Consider the following 18,330-nt stretch of genomic DNA (forward strand, 5'->3'; position numbering starts at 1 on the left):
CTTCATTTCTGTCCCTCCTTCTCCAAATGATGCAAGAAACGAAAGGGGCAGACACAGAGTTTATTGTAGAATCAGCTCCAGATTTGCCACATGGCACTTTAAATGTCATCTTGAAATGACATTTCAAGGCGGGGGTGTATGCAGACAAAGAGTTCTTCTTTGGTAGAGACTAATTGACTTGAAAGATCCAAATTTTAAAGAGAGCCTTTTTGTGAAGTAAACATGAGCAAAGTAGTGACATGGAACTAAGGAAACCTTCTTTTCACTAGGGTGTCTTCTAGGTTTAATGACAAATCTACATGTTCCCTCCTGTAATGCAGCTTCTTTTTTGTCCGAGTAATTGGAAATGTGAGTTGTGGCTGTATGAGTTCTGTGTTTCTCTGGTCAGTGTTGTCATGTTGACTTAATCTCAGAAGTACTTAATCTGAAAGTCATACACTCTTCCCTAGTAGTAGGAGCACTAACCCAGGTTTCTCATCTGCTTTCACACGGTACTGAAGAGTACAATACCCACCTCTGCACCTCTTAAATTTGTTTGGAGTTAGCCAGCAGTTTTGAATTTCTATGGGAAACTTCAACTAAAATAAAAGAAAAAAAAATCCTCCCTCAGTATGAATATAATTCAACTGAAGCAGCTGTGGCTGAATGGGATTTCCCTCAAAATTGAAAGTATTCCTGTGGTCAAGTGTAAAGAAACCTAAATTTCTGCAATTTTGTTTTCCCTAAGAGCTTTAGAGCTTTAGATGTGTATGTAAGGAATAACATGATATAAGTGTTGAAATGTGTCTCTATATTTTGTCTGGTTGGTTGTTTTTTAGGTTTTGTTGGGTGTGTGGTTTGGTGTTTGTGGTTGTGGATTTTTTTTGTTGGTTGTTTGTAGGGGTTTTTTGGTGTTTTTTTGTTTGTTTGTTTTTTTAGTGTTTGTTTTAGTTTTTTTTTTTTACTGCATCAGTTATCTTTGTGCCAGTTTTCTCCTTTCTCCTTTATAAACCAGTACACAAAGATTTTTAGTCCCAACTTTCTGTCACGAGCATCAGAGTCATGCGTGACATTGTTATTCATCCAGGTCCAAAGTTGCCATTGGAGTTCTTGCAGGCTAAAACCATACTAGGTTGGTGGGACATGTATTCTGCCAGGTCTTTTTCCTTCGTTAAAAATAGGAGTTCAACTTTGCTTTCTTGATTTCTCAACTGTGCTTTGTGTGTTTGTGTGCAAGTCTCATTTTGCTGTGACAGTGTCTGATAGGCTACGGCTGAATCCCTCAGTCCTCAGGTATGAGCGGTGTCACATCCTGCAATTTTAATTGCTGTGCTCTGTACTGTCAGAACATTATACCTGGGGTTTGCAAGCTGTTTTACATTCCTCCTCATAAGCGTGTGTTTTCCTGCATGCCAGCTGGCTGTCAGGTTTGCTATCCCTCTCCAGGTGGCTGAAGAAGCATTTGATTTATTTATCCTAGCTGTCTAGTATAGTCTGCTGTATCTTGGAGACCTTCTGAAAGGTGGTGGGGGTATAGGAAGGCTGGCTCTCTTGAAGTTCTTTTGAAACAAATTCTTCAGATGCTATATCCTCTAGTGTTGTCTTGAAAGGAAAAGCTAAAATTAACTGTAAGCTAGGCAGTCTTCACACCTGAAATACTAGAGATTGAAAAGTTCTGTTCTCTCTATAATGCAGCTCCTTTCTGTATTTCCTATGGGAAAGGTTGCTTTTTCTGCTCCTGTTACCAAGTATTCACAGTTCACAGGGTAAGATTCCTAAATGCTAGAACATTCAAAAGGTTGCTCTTCTTTGTTTCTGAATTTCCCCTTTTCCTCCCCTCCCCAGATGTTGTCCACATTTGGCTCAAGACTTACTGTTCCTTTCTTTTTGTTTTTGTAGACCGAGGTGCTTCTGACCAACCAGATCTTTTGGGAATTTTTTAAAAAGAAACTTTGGTGGGTAAAAGATGTGCCATGGAATGGTAGCACCAAAGAGCAACACAGGATCGTCTCTTGCCTTGACTAGCCATGGGTTATTTCTTCTGCTAGTTATCTTTGGTACCTTTATCTTAGAAGCACAGGCCTCAGGTAAGTGAAACCTTTGCATATGCTGCAGGGAGGGGGAGATATATATATATAAGTATGGAGGTGGCTTTATATTTTTATGGGGAAGCTGGTGATGACTGATGCATTTGTACACATCTTCCAGTACTCACAGGAAAAATTCTGTCCCTACTTGTTACGCAGAGAGCAGTGTCTAAACTGAATGAGTCTTGTGTTATTAGTAAATAAGTGCTTGTCCTTTACCATTTCGATTGCCCCTGCTTTTTTCCCCTCCATTCTCAGCCTTTCAGTACAGCTGGGGGCACTTGAACTGTCTCAAGAGCATCGACCACATTTTGGTGGAGTGAGATTTTAATGTAGACACTCTTATCTGTATGCCCTGTAGCAACTGCTCATGTGAAGCGGTTTTGGAAGCACAGACTGTTTTCAGCTCTTTACACAGCTAATGAATCTGTTCAGTGTTTCCTTGTATACTATCTTCTGATACCTAACCGCACCCCTTTTAGATCCTCTTTGCAGCTTGAGTTTTTCCCTCTCCCCTTTTTAATTTCTTGATGTTCATCTGATGGACAAGCATTGTGAATAATGTAAATAGCAGTGCAGTGGTTTGATATATAAAATCTCAGTAGAGATGAGGGCATCTGCCTTTTAGAAATGAGTGAAAGAAGAAAATATGCTAGATAGTCACAGAGTAGTAACTGATGTGAAGTATGTGCTTATTTACCCAGTGTACCCTGAAATAAGGAGACTGAGGGGAGTCCTTATTGCTGTCTACAACTACCTGAAAGGAGGTTGTAGCACGGAGGTGGTTGTTCTCCTCTCTCAAGTAGCAAGTGATAGGACAAGGGGAAATGGCCTCAAGTTGCACCAGGGAAGGTTCAGATGGGATATTAGGAAAAAATTCTTCACAGAAAGGCATTGGGACAGGCTGCCCAGGGAAGTGGTGGAGTCACCATCCCTGGAGGTGTTTAAAAGGTGTTTAGACAAAGTTCTTAGGGATGTAGTTTAATGCTAGAACTAGGTTAGGTTATGGTTGGACTTAATGCTGAGGGTCTCTTCCAAGTGAAATGATTCTATGTCTTTTCTCTCAGACCAGCCATGATGTAGATTTTTTCTGTAGGAGATGACTGATCGTAAGTGGCATGGGATGGAAGGAGTAACTTTGTGTGCTCTTCCACAGAACTTTGAAAGAGGTTAGTTCTAAAAAAGCGTGTGGACTTGACTTCAGCAGCAGTTGCAATGTAGGACAATAGCTTGCCTTTGAAAACAAACCTCAGTTCTCAACATAACTCTAAAAAGTCCTATTTATTTGATGTATCATGGCACCTGAAAATATCCCATGACCAGCACTCCTCAACATCAGTGAAGCTCAAGTTGGCCTCTGTGTGGTAGAGCAGAATAAATGTTAATTGTCAGATGCACTCAAAGCTGAAGTGATCCTGTGTGGAAAACTCTGCTGGTGCTGGAAACTGCTGGAGGAGGAGTTGATCTCCTTTTAGTATTTCTGGCTCTTTGGGTTGGGAGAGGCTGCTAAAATCAGATATCCCAGACTTGTATGTCTTCCTGTCCTGATTTTGGCTTTTTAAGTAATGAGGAATGGAGTGACACACAAGAGAACGACAAACTGTCAAGAATGCGTAGTGTGAGTGGGAAAGGGACAAGGTCTTTTTGGATCTGGTCTATCTTTGTATTTTCCAGTCTTGCTGTTATTGGTGATAACATCACTGCCTCATTTCAGATATAGGCTTGTCAGATATGCTACCCAGCCTGGGGGTGGAGTGCACCATTCCCATCTGAAAACCCACATTACACACTGTGGCACCTTCTATTGAGTCTGTAATCAGTATGCAAATACCTCATGCTGCACAGTGCTGCTGGATGGGGAAAGGCAGCCACAACATGTCAAGCCTTTCTAATATAATTTTTGAGGCATCCAGTCTCACTAACGAAAGTATTAGTTAAATATGTCAGAAGACCCGAGAGTGGTTCTGCATTGTTTCCCTTTCCTTGTTCCTTTTGCTTCAGGATCTAAAATGAGCTGTGGTAAACTGATCAGGGCAGATCATCAGCTAAATAGGATTATAGTGGCCAGGCATGAACCATTTCCTGCAGGGGAAGTGGGAAAGTGAGTGCATGTGGAGGGGAGTCCAAGATCATAGCACAGGGTGAGACTTGCAAGGGAAAAACATCCTGGGGGAGGGAGAGGGTTCACTGAGGAGTGCTTCCATGTACAGGTTTTCTGAGCCGGGGAGGTAGCAGCCCAGCTCCTGGGACGAATGGAGGTGCTTGGTAATGTGTCATGGTCCCGGAGAGCTGCACCTGCAGCAGCACGCCAGCCATGAGTAACATTAACGAGCAAGCCAGCCAAGAAGCGGAGAGCCAGATGGAGAAACAAAAGAATACTGGCAAGTCGCTCGGAAAATCATCTTTCCCTCATCTTTGTCCTCCAGCCACCCTACCACCCTCACGTTACTACTTTACATAGCCAAATAATTCCAAGGAGGCAGAGCAAAGCGACGTTAACATGAAACAAGAGACTGTATTACATCTCTTGGTGATAATGCTTATCTTGAATGCAGGACCAATGTGACATGCTCACAATTTCTACAAAAGCTGAAGAATATTCTCATAAAGACAGACAAGCATGGCCACAATGGCTGGCTCACCTCTGAGCAGAGCTTGTAATTCCTGTGTTTAAAACTACATGATGTATAGTGTATTGCAATAATTTTGCTGTTTAGAAATTCTATTACTTGAGTTCCAGGAGGCTTAGAGATATATTCATGTTCTGGGCAGGAATGCATTCTCTTTGCCATGTGTTTATGTAGACAGCAGACTCATTTCCAGTCAGCAAGCATCTGGTCTGTCCTCTGGTAATAAATTGTTTTTATTTATGCATAGATTTTTTTAAAAAATCTTCAGCACTTTGTCTCAAGCAATCTATCCAAATATCTCGGAGTGCTGTGAGATGAATATAAGTTGTTTAGCCACTAAGCACACTGCAGAATTTGGGTAAACTGCTCCCTTTTCATATGAAGATTTTCTTGGGAATATAAAAATAGCTGCTGCACATATTTTAACACAAAACAAATGCAGCATTTGGTGATGGGCAAGCAATGAAGCAATGTCAGAAGAGGAGGATTTATGGAAACTTCGGTGCTGTTTAGAAATATGTTTTTGATCTCTGTCACTGTTGTGCCGTTTTTCCTGTCTGGCAAGTTCTCTGGGATTAGCTGGGGAAAATAATGAAGGAATGAGCAGGCAAAGAAACATGGAAAATAAGGATCTGAAATGCTGAGTCTTAGTTCTCATCTGTCTCTTCTTTGAGGGTTCGTCTGGAATGTAGATAACATCTGGGGTGCTTAGTAGAGAGAGATGGGGTATTTTTGAAGAGTTAGAGAGGACTAATAGCAATAATTTTGTTTGCTTTTCTCTAGGTGAGTCTTTTCCACTCTTCCTTCATTGCTGTGCTTTTTTTTTTAAAATTTTTAAATTATTTTTTCTCCCTCCCATCTCCGGCCCCTAAGGTTATTCCTAAGCTCTTAAAAAGGCCTTGTGTTTATATCTCATTCGCAATGGTCCGCCTGACTGGCTGGGCTATTTTTGGAAGAATGGCACTGGAACAGAATAAGTTCATTAAGTTTTAACATGTAGTCTCTCAAATACTTTGAAAGCTTCCTCTCATTTGTATTGCAAATGTTGTAAACTGTCCTGGATTCATAACCGGCTCTGCCAGAAACCTATCAAAACATAGGTTGGGCCTTTCATTATTGATAATAGCTTGACCTGATGCTGGGAAATACAAGTAGAGGTGTTGGTAAAAGTATTAAACATCCTGAATTAAGCAAATATCGATAGACATAAAGAAGATATTTTAAATATTAACCTCTAAAAAATAATAATAATGCAGGCTCAGTGAATCCAAGTTCATTCAGATTTAGACAGAGCCTGATTAGTTTTTTTGTGTTGACTGATCACATATGAACTGCTATAAAGCTTGCTCTTTATTTTTTGGGATTGCCATTAAAGTGATAAATTGAGCTCAAATAAACTGAAACGACTTCATTCCTATGTATTGTCTGTGATGCAGACGCAGCCAATCTGCTGTTGTAAGGTCTTTTCAGTGCCAAGGTTATTCTGCACAGAAGCTCTTGGATACTGCTGGTATTTGTTTGCATTGCACAGAACAGCTTGTTAGAGCGCACTCCAGTCATTGAGCAGATTCAGACTTGTTTCTGTTCTTTGGGAATCTATGCAAAGCAGAGATTTCCTTTGTCTTTAATTATGCAGCTGAAAGGAAAGCATTTATACAGCTAGGGATGAATTCCATGGTCATGAAAACAAGGACACTACAACACTGGATGGCCAGACAGAAATGGGGGGAGGTGTTGCACATGAGCAGAGGATCTTGATTGTAACCTGCATATTTCATGTAAGTGTGCATTTGGAGAAATTTCAGAGTCAGCCCAAAGACGTGTGTAGTTAGTTCTCCACTGAGAGAAGCGGGAGCAGGTTTCAGGTGCAGTTCTTCTTTCCAGTCCCTTTGGAGAGCTTAGTGAGAGCAGAGTGGTACAGAAGAATGTGGTGAGGGGCTGCAGAATAATGGCCAGGCTGCAAAGGTGGCTAAGAAGCAGAGGCAGATGGACCCAGAATTAGAATATTCAAATAATAAAATTCACACTATTACTACACTGATCCAGGTAGCGTTATTTAAGCAACTGGCTTGAAGGGAGTTATAGGAGTCTTAAGAAGCCACAAAACTTATTTAATTTTAACCATTTCTAATGGTTGAAGGATGAATTAAAGCAAACGTAATAGTAACCCTGAATTTTGCTTTTGTCTGTCCTAGGTTTTCCCAGCAAATCCAAAGGACCTGCATGTGAGTAGACTTATATTCACTGCTTTGTTGTGATAAATAAGTGTGGTATTTTCCTGGTTAATGTTATACTTTTGTTGTGTTGGATAGGCTAAGATCCATCTCTATGCCCTACTCCCATTTTTGTCCCTTGTGTTTGGGAAAGATGACTGCCCTCAGTTTGAGAGAGGGTGATCAACTTCATATGTGTCACTGTGCTTGAAAGGATCCCTGTGCCTTCTATAGCATTTAACTGCAAATAACTCAAGAAAAAACAAATATAATAAATATCTCATTTCAATGTGGAGATGCTGCTTGTGAGAGTTTTGAGAGGCTGACAGAGAGGATACAGAGGACAGAGAGGACACACTGAGGCAAGAAAACCTTTTTCTTTCCTTTAATCAAGAAATTGAACATCACAGAGCATGAAACTGGATATCTTCCATTGGATACTCCTATTTTTCATTTCCTGTGCTTGGAAAAAGTCTGAAATCATTCCTGTGTGTATGTTATGGATGTATGTAACTTTGGGAGATATTGGGAAGCATATTTGGCTTCTATATCTGTTCTAAATGTATAAAATTTTAATGTAAATCTTTGAACTCTGGAATTTGATTTGTTCAGTTTGAACTTTCCCGTCTCTTCCAAAAAAAAAAAAAAAATGAGTACAGGAAAAGAGTCTGAGGGGAATAGATTCATAATGAAGTATTTAAAGGTGGGGAAGGGGAGTTTTATCACCTACCAAATTTTGGTCTTCAGAGAGTGTGAGACAAGAAAAGAGCTAATGGAATCCTCTGAATCTCAGATTTTTATCCAATGCCTGAATTTTATTCCTGGCAAGACTGGTGTCACACACACCTAGTATTAAGGGGCTTGAAATTCTTGGCCACAGTTGCTAGCAGAAAAATAAGCTGATTTGGGAAGTAACTCAAGAGTTTTCTGGTCCGACTCAGCTTCTTGGGCTAGAATGAGAAAGATGGAAACTGGTAGGAGGTTTGTTGTAGAGGGAAGCAGGAGGGGCACTGAATGGCATGGATTCTTCTTCAAGAGAAGGTGTTTGTGAACTTCAGTCCAGGTTCTGACTCATCACCATCCTGGGGTCCCTTGATGACTGCTGCCTGCTAGGTTGAAGATAGACTTGTCTGTCTTCCTATGCAGCTTCCTTCTCTCGCTGAGTCCTTCATCTCTGTCTACTGGAGTGAATAATTTGGGAAGAGTTTTGGATTGTTCCTAGTGTCATGGGAAAAGTCCTGACAGCGGGACAGAAAAAAGTTTGCTTGCTATCACCTTCTGCCACAAGGATTTACCACCTCCTGTTTATGCTGCCAGCTGTTACTGCCTCTGGAGCAGGAATGGCAGAACAAGAAGTGAATTTGCTCTGGAACTCTGGCAAATTTCAGCCTGGGCTGTTACTGCAAATACTGCTGGAATAGCTGGTGTGTGGTAGGTAAAGCTGTGGTGTAGGTATGTTCGTCTATGCTTACATGAGTGATGAGGGGCAAACAAGTGGTAGGGCAGGGTGGGTAGCTGTAGGCTGTTGGATCTTCAGCCTTTGTGACTGAATCTGTCAAGGACCTGTGTTAAACCCAGCAATCTGTACCTAGAATCAGGATTGCTAAAATACTGGTAACAAGCTGCAGATAGTCAAGAGTGAAGGTAAGGTGATGAAGGCACTTGAACAGCAAGCTCAAAAATGCTTGTATCTTTGAGAGAGTAATTGGAACCCAGTGACAGGATTATGGCATTGTCTCAAGGGCTTGTACCTCCTTATCTGTGTGCACTGATCTGCAGCTAAAAAAACATTTTCCTATTAGTGAACTGAAACCTCTGGAGAGTGTTATCTTCCTCTGCAAGCAGGAATTCCCCCGAGGCTCTGCTTTTTGCAAAGTGTTGTGCTGAAGTTGGAGGGCTGTCAAATAGCATGCTTCCAGCTGTTGTTGAAGGGATTTGAAGTAACCCCTTAGGTATGGGGCTGCTTAGATGAGTTATAAGATGTTCTAGGTGGATTAGGCTAGAGGGGGTTTGTTGCTAAACTGTTGAAGAAAAAAATGAGCTTTTTGGCCCAGCCTAGTATAGTGATCCTTTTATTATGGAAGGAGGAGGGGAGCTTTTGGAGTTCCAGTGTTGGGAAGACTGCCTCATCTCAAGAGGTTGTAGGGATGCTCCCTCACTGCTTGTGTGCCTTGGCCTGGCTGGTGCTGGATGAAGATGCCTCCTGTGTTCCTTTTCTAAAAGGCAAATGCCATGAATGAAAGGATAAGTGCATTTATGTGTTTGGCATGGTAAGAAGCCTTTCAGGGGAAGCAGAACCCAAAGAATTGAACAGTAGGGTAACAAAAGAGCAACTTTAAGTCCTCTGGGCTCAGCATTTTCTGTCTAGCCACTTCTCTTAATTCAATGGGGAACATATTTTGTGTTTGAGAGCAAAAAGAAATATTGCTGCTGCTTTTGAGATGTATTTTTTACTTTGCCAATAAAGGGAGAAGCATGTCTGAGATGTTGCCTTGCTGGTGGCTGTTGTTATGAGTTTTCAAGCCATGGGCAGGGAAGAAACATGGAAGGCCTGACACATGCAGAGTCATACTAGAAAGCCAGAGGTGGCTGCTGCTTCTCTGGCTTGAAGGAATGTTTTCTATGTCATAAGACCAACATGGTTTATAATAAGTTTTATGTCAGACATACCCTAAGGCACCCATAAAACTGTCCATCAAGAAAGGGAATAAAACTGTTTTGTGATCTTACCAATTTTGTTGTTTAGGCAATTTTGCATTTTCTTCTGCTTCTTTTTCAGCAGAGATGTCAGCTGCTGAGACAACAGGTGAAGTTTTTCTGTTTTAGGTAGAACTAGAATATTTGGAAGGAAAAGAAGACTCTTCAGGCATAGAAGAACACTAGAAGCAAATGGAGATTTGTAGGAAGGTGGTAGGATAGATTGAAGGTGAATAAGGATCGGGGGAGAGTAAGATTCTAGAAAGCAGATGAAATGGACAGAGGAGTGCAGCAAAACAGGAAGGTGAAGGTTTCCACAGGTGAAGATGTGAAAAAGATCGTGGTGGTTTAAAAAGCCAATTAGTCGGTTGGTAGTTAAGTAGTGTAAGTCCTGAAATAAGGTAGTGTTTTACTTACGCAAGCAGATTACCATGGTTGAGAGTAGTATGGCCTTGGGAGGGAGGACTCTGGTAGAAATATATGTGTATATGTATGTCTGTGTGTTTGTTTGTTTGTTTTATGGTTGGGTAAGAGTGTCTTAATGCAGGAGGATGTAGGATATGCCTTTACAATATCAGGCTCTGAGGCTTTTCTATATGCAACAGGAATGACTAATGAGACACTGGCAGAGAGTTTAAGAACTTCAAGGTTACGAAGTGTGTGCACTGCCAGGGACTGAAGCTTCAGGGCAGGAATCTGCTCACAGCAGGAGCAGAGCAGGGTGGAGATGCCAGTTGTTGGAGCACTGACTGGGTCTGCCTACAAGTGCTCTAATGTCATTTCTGGAGATCTGGCAGGGAGAGTAGCTATGAAAGGCCATATAGCAACAATGTGTGCAACAAGGTATAGGGAGGAGTTTCAAGTGGAAGTTGCTGCCATGTTCAAAGAAATATCCATGACTTTTTCAGAAAGTTTTGCTTTTCTTGGTCTGTATTCAGTTTTATAGTTAAAAGTTGCTTTGCTCTTCTGCCCCATCCTGCATTTGTTTGGCTGCTACACCCACTGTAGAGGAACCCTTCCTGTAGACAAGATAAACCTGTTAAAGCTGCTAGACACTATATTCTTGTCAACACGCGGGTAACACTCCCTGCTGGTGGTGATGCTTTCCAGGTGGGGTCGTGTGTCACTCTGTGTGTGGAACAAAGATATGTCAGAGTGGGTTAGGGACTTCTGGTGCTGCCTCTGTGCTGGACCACCAACATCCTGGAGATTTATCACAAGGAGACTTACCTGATGCTGCAGAGGCCTTTAAGAATGTGCTTCTGGTGTGTCATACAAACCCCACAGCTGTGGATTTAACGCTGTCTGGGAGGGGAGAAGTGCATGTTTTTAGCGTTGTTTCCTCTTGTCCAATCCACTCCTACCCTCAGAGCAGCTAACTTTGAAACTCGGAGTCCTGGAGATGTGCCTGTTGTGCAAGCCATCTCCAGTAGCTCAAGTTTAGGCCTGCTGACATGCTTCTTGAAAAGGACCAGTTGTCAGAGCTGTGCTGAGCCATGCATCATGCTTCAGCACATCTCTTTAGTGCAGGCAAAGGACCATAACTGTAATGCTTTGTGTTATCCTAAAGCTTGTACTACTTCCATTCTGTTGCTGGTTTTGCTTTCCCTAACAAAAGTAACCTTTGAATGCTCTTGGAGAACAACCTTCAGGATTCATCGTAAACACTTCCTTGGTTGTAATTGACTGAGGTTATAAAATGCTAAGAAAAGGGAAAGGCTTTATCATTTGAGTATTTAGGTTTTCCTGTCACTTGTCTTTCAACTGAGGAAATTATTCATTTTTGATACGTAACCTGAAAAATCTGAACATGGTCACAAGCTGCAATGAGTTTGCCTTTGAGTGCAAGTGTTAGTGAAATCCATGAAAAAGGCAAGTTTGTTTTTCCAGTTATATTCTTTTAGTGCTCTACTTCTTTATCTTTCCCAACAAGCTAGTCCTGTTGCAAATGTTATTGACAGTAGCCCAAAGCAGAAATTAGTCTAGCTGTGATATCGAAATGTGATGTCCTTGAGCTAGCATAATTTCAACATTCAGGTCTTTCCACTTTTAATCTCTTTATTTGCATTTACTTCTCAAATACTTAAATGTTATCTTTAATGTGACAGTTTCTGCTTTGATGGCAGCTGTTTCCTCCATGGCATTTAGTAAGCTAGATTCCACTTTTGGAATAGTTGGGGGAAATGTACAGTGCTTGAAGAGCTGAGCTCTCTGTTGGTGCAGGATCCTTGTTTAATTTTGTGCCACTGAAGTGATAGTGGAACAAATAGTCAGCAAGTTTGGTCTGAGGCCGACAACAAGACTGGCAGTCAGGCCCTGTTGGTGCATCCATGCCGTGGGGGGGAGAGATGCATGCGATGGTGGCTGGATAGCTGCTGGCATAAGGCCATGCCTGTGGTGGGTGAGCACACTTGAAGTTCAGTGTGGATGCACTGCTGGAAGAGGTCAGGCCCTGTGAGTTGTTTTGCCTCCTCTTAGAAGCCTGGACAACTGAAAGGCTCCTGGCAGGAGCCTCCAGCTGTTTTGTTTTTTTTTCTTGTGAGTGTTGCCATGGTCATGTTTGGTCCCACTGTAACCACCTCTTTCCAGTCTTGAACTGTTTCCATGTTAGAATCAAGTCTTAGAGTGGGCAGTGGTATGACTGCATGGGGAAAAGGGGACATTGCAACCTGTCATTCAGTATGTAAGGCAGGCTGCTTTTAGCATCCTTGATTTTTGCTGTCAATAAACCGAGAAACTGGTGGAAGCTGCTAATTAAGGGTGTTACAAGGAGATTATTTCTCTGACTACAGTCAGGGTGAGCAAAGACTTAACTATTTACCACATACCCCTGGCCACCTGCCATTTGTCTGAGGTGGGTCAGGAGTGTTTCATGCTCGGCTGTGTCAGGTACCATGGAGCGATTTGAGAGGATGAAAACAGATGTCGGTTCTGCATCCTCTGACAGCAGGGAAGCATCTATCACTAAGTCTGTTTCCATCCACTGAACTCTTAACTTAATTAGCTGCTTTAAATGGAGGAAATTTTTCCCCTGACATTAGTTAGTTAGTAGCATCAAGGGAGGGTGTCTGCAGAACCGAAGCTTTTGTGTTTTTCATTTTAAAATGAGCTGGGTTTGGCAGCATTTCAAAGCTGCTTGCCAGCATGCACCCTGCACAAATAAAACCAAATGTGTCTCCCTTTCCAAAGCAGTCTGTCACCTTCCTTCTTTCTGTGGCAACAGATGCTGACCTCCTCATTATGTGCAGAGGTACTTCTCTGTATGTAGGAGTTTAAACACCTAAGCAGCAGTGAGATGATTGAACTTTTCAAGATGAAATTGTTCTCTTTTCTGGTAGAGGGATTTGGGGCTCTCATGTTATTTCTGCCATGTTAGAGTAGCTTCACCTAGTCTCATAGTGAAGTGGGAATCACTGTAAATGCAGCAGTGTTTGTGAATGGTGAACAGTGTAGCTTTCTAGTCAACCTGTATTACCTGGTGTAAGACTTAGTTTGCTTTTATTTCTCAGCCATTGTGGTGATGATCTCCCTTTTCTTCTGCAGTGGGAGGCTTTCTGGGAGATGGTAGGAAATGGTAAGCTGTAGGAAACTTTTTTGCAGAAAATTCTATAGCATTTAAAACAATCAATACTTGAAGTTGGTTTTCCCTGGTCATTCCATGACTGGTATTGGAGTCAATTAAAACTGAATGCTAAATTGAAAACAAAAATAAAAAGCCCTCTGGTAACGATCTGTCATTTGTTACATATCACATGGTGTCAGGATCAAACTTGTGGTGCCTGGTCTGGTCTCTGACCTCCCCACAGCAACTAGTTCCAGTTGCTTTTGCAGGGAATGTGACTGTTCTCCATCCCTTTGGAGTAGCTTTCTCCATGGGAGGGTGTCACGGAGGCATCCCGAGGTTAGTTTAAGGGACAACAGGGTCCAAAACAACTTTTATTAAACCGGTGAGAAACAGGGTTTTAGCACTCCAAAAGTGACTTAAATACAGGTTCGGATATCAGTTGAGGAAAATTGTTAAGGGGCAGCAACTAATACAACAGGCGGTCCACAGAGTGCATGCACATGGCTTCACCCAAAACAATGCCGGGGCCGTCTCTGAGTCCGGGAGGAGTACACACTTGCTTAAACACATTGTGGGGTTATTTTAAAGAGGTACACGTACTCGTAGTGAGTGCGGAAAGTGTACAATCGCGATTGTGCAAGGGTAAATTTATAATACACTCGCAATCCTGTGAGGGTTAATACACATGCAAATGTGCACGGAATATTACAGGTGCTTATGTGGAAGCACGGGAGGAAAATACACCTGCGATTATGCAAGGAAATAATTTATACATGTGCTCGTATTGAGCACGGAAAGTTACATGTGCAAATGTGCATGGAAGGTTACACATGCTTATGTGGAAGCACGGGAGGAAAATACACCCGCGATTATGCGAGGATTAATTTTACACGTGCTCATAATGAGCACGGAAAGTGACACGTGCATATGTGCACGGAAAGTATAAATACACTTCCAGTCCTGCGAGAAGTTTTACTCACACCCATGGCAGCAAGGCAAGCGGAGTCTCCATCCCGGGGGGGCTCTCGGCGGCAGCATCTCGCTCGTGCTCCGAGAGACCCGCAGCAATGGGCGGAGTCTCGACAAGAGTCCTGTTTTTATATTGGCTGATCACATCTGACTGTGGGCATTCCAGAAGCTTCTCTGCACCCCCACACTGGCTGTGGGGTGCCCCTGAAGCTTCCAAACATCCCCCACGCTGGCTCCTGGCGCCTCGGCACTCCCTTCCCCTAACGGCCCTGGCCAGCGTGCTCTGGGGCCAAACAAAAGAAGCTGTTAGCCTCAAGTAGCAGAGAGAGAGGGAGATGTGTCTACTCCTTCCATGATGGAGGGAGGGGGAGAGAAGGGGGGTTTGCATCCTGCCACAGAGGGGTTCTTCTCTGACGCTGAACTGGTTCTTGAGGCTGTAAGGAGATGTGTTTATGTTGATCAGTGTCTTTGAGCCCTGCTGTCCTATACCAGTATCTGTTATGCAGAGTCTAATGACCAGCTGTAATGATTTTTACTGCCATGCTATTGTTTAGCAGTAGCAAGAGAGCAGTTGGGGACCTTTTTTCTCTTTTCACGTCTTCCCTGAGCTCATCTTTGTCCTTGCATGTGTGTTTAAAGAACACAAGGCCACAACATACGACTGCTGCGCCCTGGACCCCCACCCCTCATGCATGAATTCATCAGCTTGATCTTTCCACCCCTGCTCCTCGGGAGGGTTGGATGGCAGCTGCAGCTCCTATCAAGCATGATGCCGGGCAGGGAGCTTTGAGGAGTAGAGTTACAAAAGGCCCAGCTTAAATCATCCGTGTAAGGGCACAGCCGAGGCTCTGTCACCCAGGCCCCACGCTTGTCTTCTGGTGCTATGGTTGTAATGACATTAGCATTTCAAAAATAGGATTACCACGGCCCCCAGGTTCTGAGAGGAGGATATTTTGGCTCTTACTTGAAAAACTGCTTTCTGTCTATCTCTGCTCTTTTTCCCTTGTGTATGGATTCTGAAGGGATGGTGGAGGTGTCCATAGCATGTTAAGAGTGGGTTGTTGCTGTTGTGAAGAAGCTGGTTGTTTGTTGGCCTAAATGTGGAATTGTTGGAGTGAATAAAGGACTCAGCATTCTGATTCATTGTGAATCATGCAAAGCCATTTATTACAGAAACAAGCCTCTTTATATATGCAGTTATTTCCTGATCACACGTCCACAGTCCAAGCATGCATCAACTGGTTGGATATCATCTATGTTCATGAGCTGTCCATGTGCCTGAGTCTCACTGCTGATAGGTCTGTTGATTTACATCGTGTTGCTGCCTTGTAGCTGCTGAACTGTTTTACACAGCAGATCCTGTTTTCAGCTTTCCAAGGTGGCCTTGAAATTCCTTTGGGCCTGGCTAGTTCAATAACAAATCTCCATCTAATAGAAACCCATGTGAAGTTATTGTTGCTGATTCCATTCATTTTTGCTAATGTGGAGTGCCTGTCTGAGAATTTACTAACTGAAAAGTTAACTAAAGGGAGTGACTTGAGATCACAACTGTATGCTGGATAAGCATCATCCTGAAGTCAGGCTTACAGGAAGAAGCTAAGGTAACTACACTGTTAACAGTTTGTCTCTTGTATTTCAATGAGAGGAAATGGGCAGCACACACATCCTATTAATTCTCTGCCTTTCAGGCTTCTCATGGTACCAAAAACACTTTCTGTGCCCAGCATGGGATTTCAGGGTGGTTCCTTGGAGAAATGGTTGTATTTTTTTTTTTTACAGGGTCTTGTTTAAAAACAAAAATTCCTCAAGTGAGCCTTATTTCCTGACATGTGCAACTTTATTGCAATATCCTCACTTTGGATCAATGTTAAGCTGATCTTTGTTTTTCACTAAGTTAACTTTCCCTTTCCTATGTTGTTTGTGTTGAAAACTTGCATTAAGGCCCTACGTAAACTGGACTCTAGTGGATTATCCCCTCAGTTGCTGTCTCCTCTCCAGTTCTATTACCTGTAGAAATGATAGGTCAGGCCAGGCAGGTTGGTCATCTGGTCCCTGGGGCAGGAGAGCAAAGGGAATTGTCTTATTTGCCTACTGGATAGGGGCAAGAATATTTTATGCAATCTCTTTAACTGTGCATGGGCCCTAAAATCAGTAGCTGTCCCACAGCATCTGAAATAGGGGCCACTTGACTTGGCTCTGTGAGCATGGTTGAAGGGCATGTAGCAGAAAATGCTGGTGGTTGCCTGGAGCCTTGTCCTGATCTGTATTGCTAGTGCTGTGTGTATTGAACTGTTGAATGAGAAGACAAAGGTGTATTTTGAAGAGACATTAGTAAATGCATAGGTTGAAGTGTTCACAGGCCTTTGCGTGTGCCCATGGGGACTTCTCTTGCATGTTCACCAAGTGGTTTTGCGAAGCTGTGCTGGCCTGAGTCACAGCCCTTGCTCTTGGGACAGACAGACAGACAGAGACTAGCTGGAAGATCTGCCTACCTCTTCTTGAGATGGCAGGCCTGGGCCTTAGATAAGCTGTCCCTCAGGTTATCAAGGAGGAACAGCAGTAGAGTTTCCCATGTAAACACAGCACAGGGTATTTGGTGTGCTGAGCAAGGGAGGCATTGAACTACTCTGTGAAGACAGGAACTGTGGAAGGCCTTCCAGGAGTGTGGTGGCTCTGACGAGGCGCATGTGCTTATTCAGTATATTTCTAACTGTACCATAATCTCCTAGTGTGTTCTAACCTGCTTATTTCTGTAGAGCACACATCTGTCTATGAGCTTCAACAAGGATGGAGTGTCTTAGACATTAGATGTTCAATTGAACATGCGCTGACCGATGGTGGAGATCTTGTATGCCTGATGCCTGGGTGAGCTGGGCAGAAAGCAGAGCCGCAAGTCACTGTGGTCGCCCCGTCTTGTCCTCTCCTTTCTTCTGTTTCTGCAAACACACCAGCAGGCAGAGCTATGCAAATCTGCCAGCTGTCTCCTTGGGAAGATAGTCACTTAGTTGCTCTGCAACCAGCACTGGAATAGGCTTTTGAATTTGCAGTGGAAGTCAGGTGCAGTGCACTTTTGTGTGGCTGGTTTTGGGATGTGTGAGTTTCTTCTTTTTGAAACACTGTTTCTGGAAGTGATGGTAGAAATGAAATATTCACTATTTTGGTGGAAGCAGGCTAGAGAAAAAGTAAAACAGTAAACGTGAATGCTGTGAATGGAAAACCTAGGAACTAAAGAACGTAGGAAACAACAGCCTGGTTTCTGAGGGGCTGATCAAATTTTAGGATTATTGGGGAAGAACTCTCTGTCATTCTTTTTAATTTCAGGGCAATTACTGTCTTAAGGCTTGCAAGAGAAAGAAAAGGGCAGCAAAAAAATAGAATTAATAATTGCTGGTCATAACATTTAGTAGGATGAGAGCATTTAAAATTATTATGGAGTGGGGGAGTGGATAAAGTGGTTTGATTTCCCCTTGTTCCCTGTTTGTATTAATGAATTTGGAAATAGTAGCAAACTTGTGGTATTTTTCAAGTCTACTTTTAACAAGACTGCAAATTTTAAAAGAAGAGGCAATTCAGTAAAATAATTGAGGATGTGAGTAAGAACTTAACTGCTGTATCCCTTGTTGCAAGTGCTTTGTGTATGTAGATGTTAAGAGAACTGAATATCTTTCTGATGTACTGGGATGGGAGAAACCAGAGCAAGAAGACAATTCTAAATGCAGGGAAGCAAGTGAGATACCAACTTTTGAATAGATCCTTATAATAAAGTTGTTCTTTCTTTTGTTCTTGGCAGCATAAAATAGAGTCAAGGAAAGGAAATGGCTGAACAGAATAATGGGATTCTATGTAACAAGCGGCAGGAGAGCATGAGGTGGGGAAAAAGGAGATGGGGCAGAATGCCAGAAACAAGGATCTTTGTATAATAAAACTCGTGTCAGAAATTCCTTCCTTCGTGACGGTATAGTTTAGTTTCCACTGAATTGTTTGGTCTTTTGTCAGCTTAAACTGGTCTTTATAAAGTGATATGGCAGCTAAGCAAGTAAATAGCAAAGAAAAATAGCGTTGCGTCGTCTTTAAATTAGGGAAGATTTCTGGTGGGATGGCTCTGATGTCAGATACATTTACCATCAAATGGAATTTTCTGAACTGCTTGTGTCTCATTGGTAATTGCTTGGGAGAGGATGTCTCAAGTC

At 42.6% G+C, this 18,330-nt stretch overlaps 1 protein-coding gene across 4 annotated transcripts in view; it reads left to right on the plus strand.

Moving 5' to 3' along the window:
• The window catches only part of SUSD6 (sushi domain containing 6), an 89,776-nt gene that overhangs the window by 35,947 nt on the left and 35,499 nt on the right, over positions 1–18,330 (plus strand). For 3 of the 4 annotated variants that reach the window (XM_065064405.1, XM_065064407.1, XM_065064406.1), the window contains exons 3-4: positions 1,879–2,066; positions 6,892–6,921. In XM_065064405.1, the coding sequence (XP_064920477.1) occupies positions 1,946–2,066; positions 6,892–6,921 (151 nt within the window). In that variant the 5' untranslated portion in view covers positions 1,879–1,945. Of the gene's footprint in view, positions 1–1,514; positions 1,746–1,878; positions 2,067–6,891; positions 6,922–18,330 lie in introns of those variants that run through there. The other variant, XM_065064408.1, reaches the window with a different exon arrangement.

This window comes from Columba livia, chromosome 5 (assembly GCF_036013475.1).
Source record: "Columba livia isolate bColLiv1 breed racing homer chromosome 5, bColLiv1.pat.W.v2, whole genome shotgun sequence".
In the NCBI taxonomy this organism is placed as follows: Eukaryota; Metazoa; Chordata; class Aves; order Columbiformes; family Columbidae; genus Columba; species Columba livia.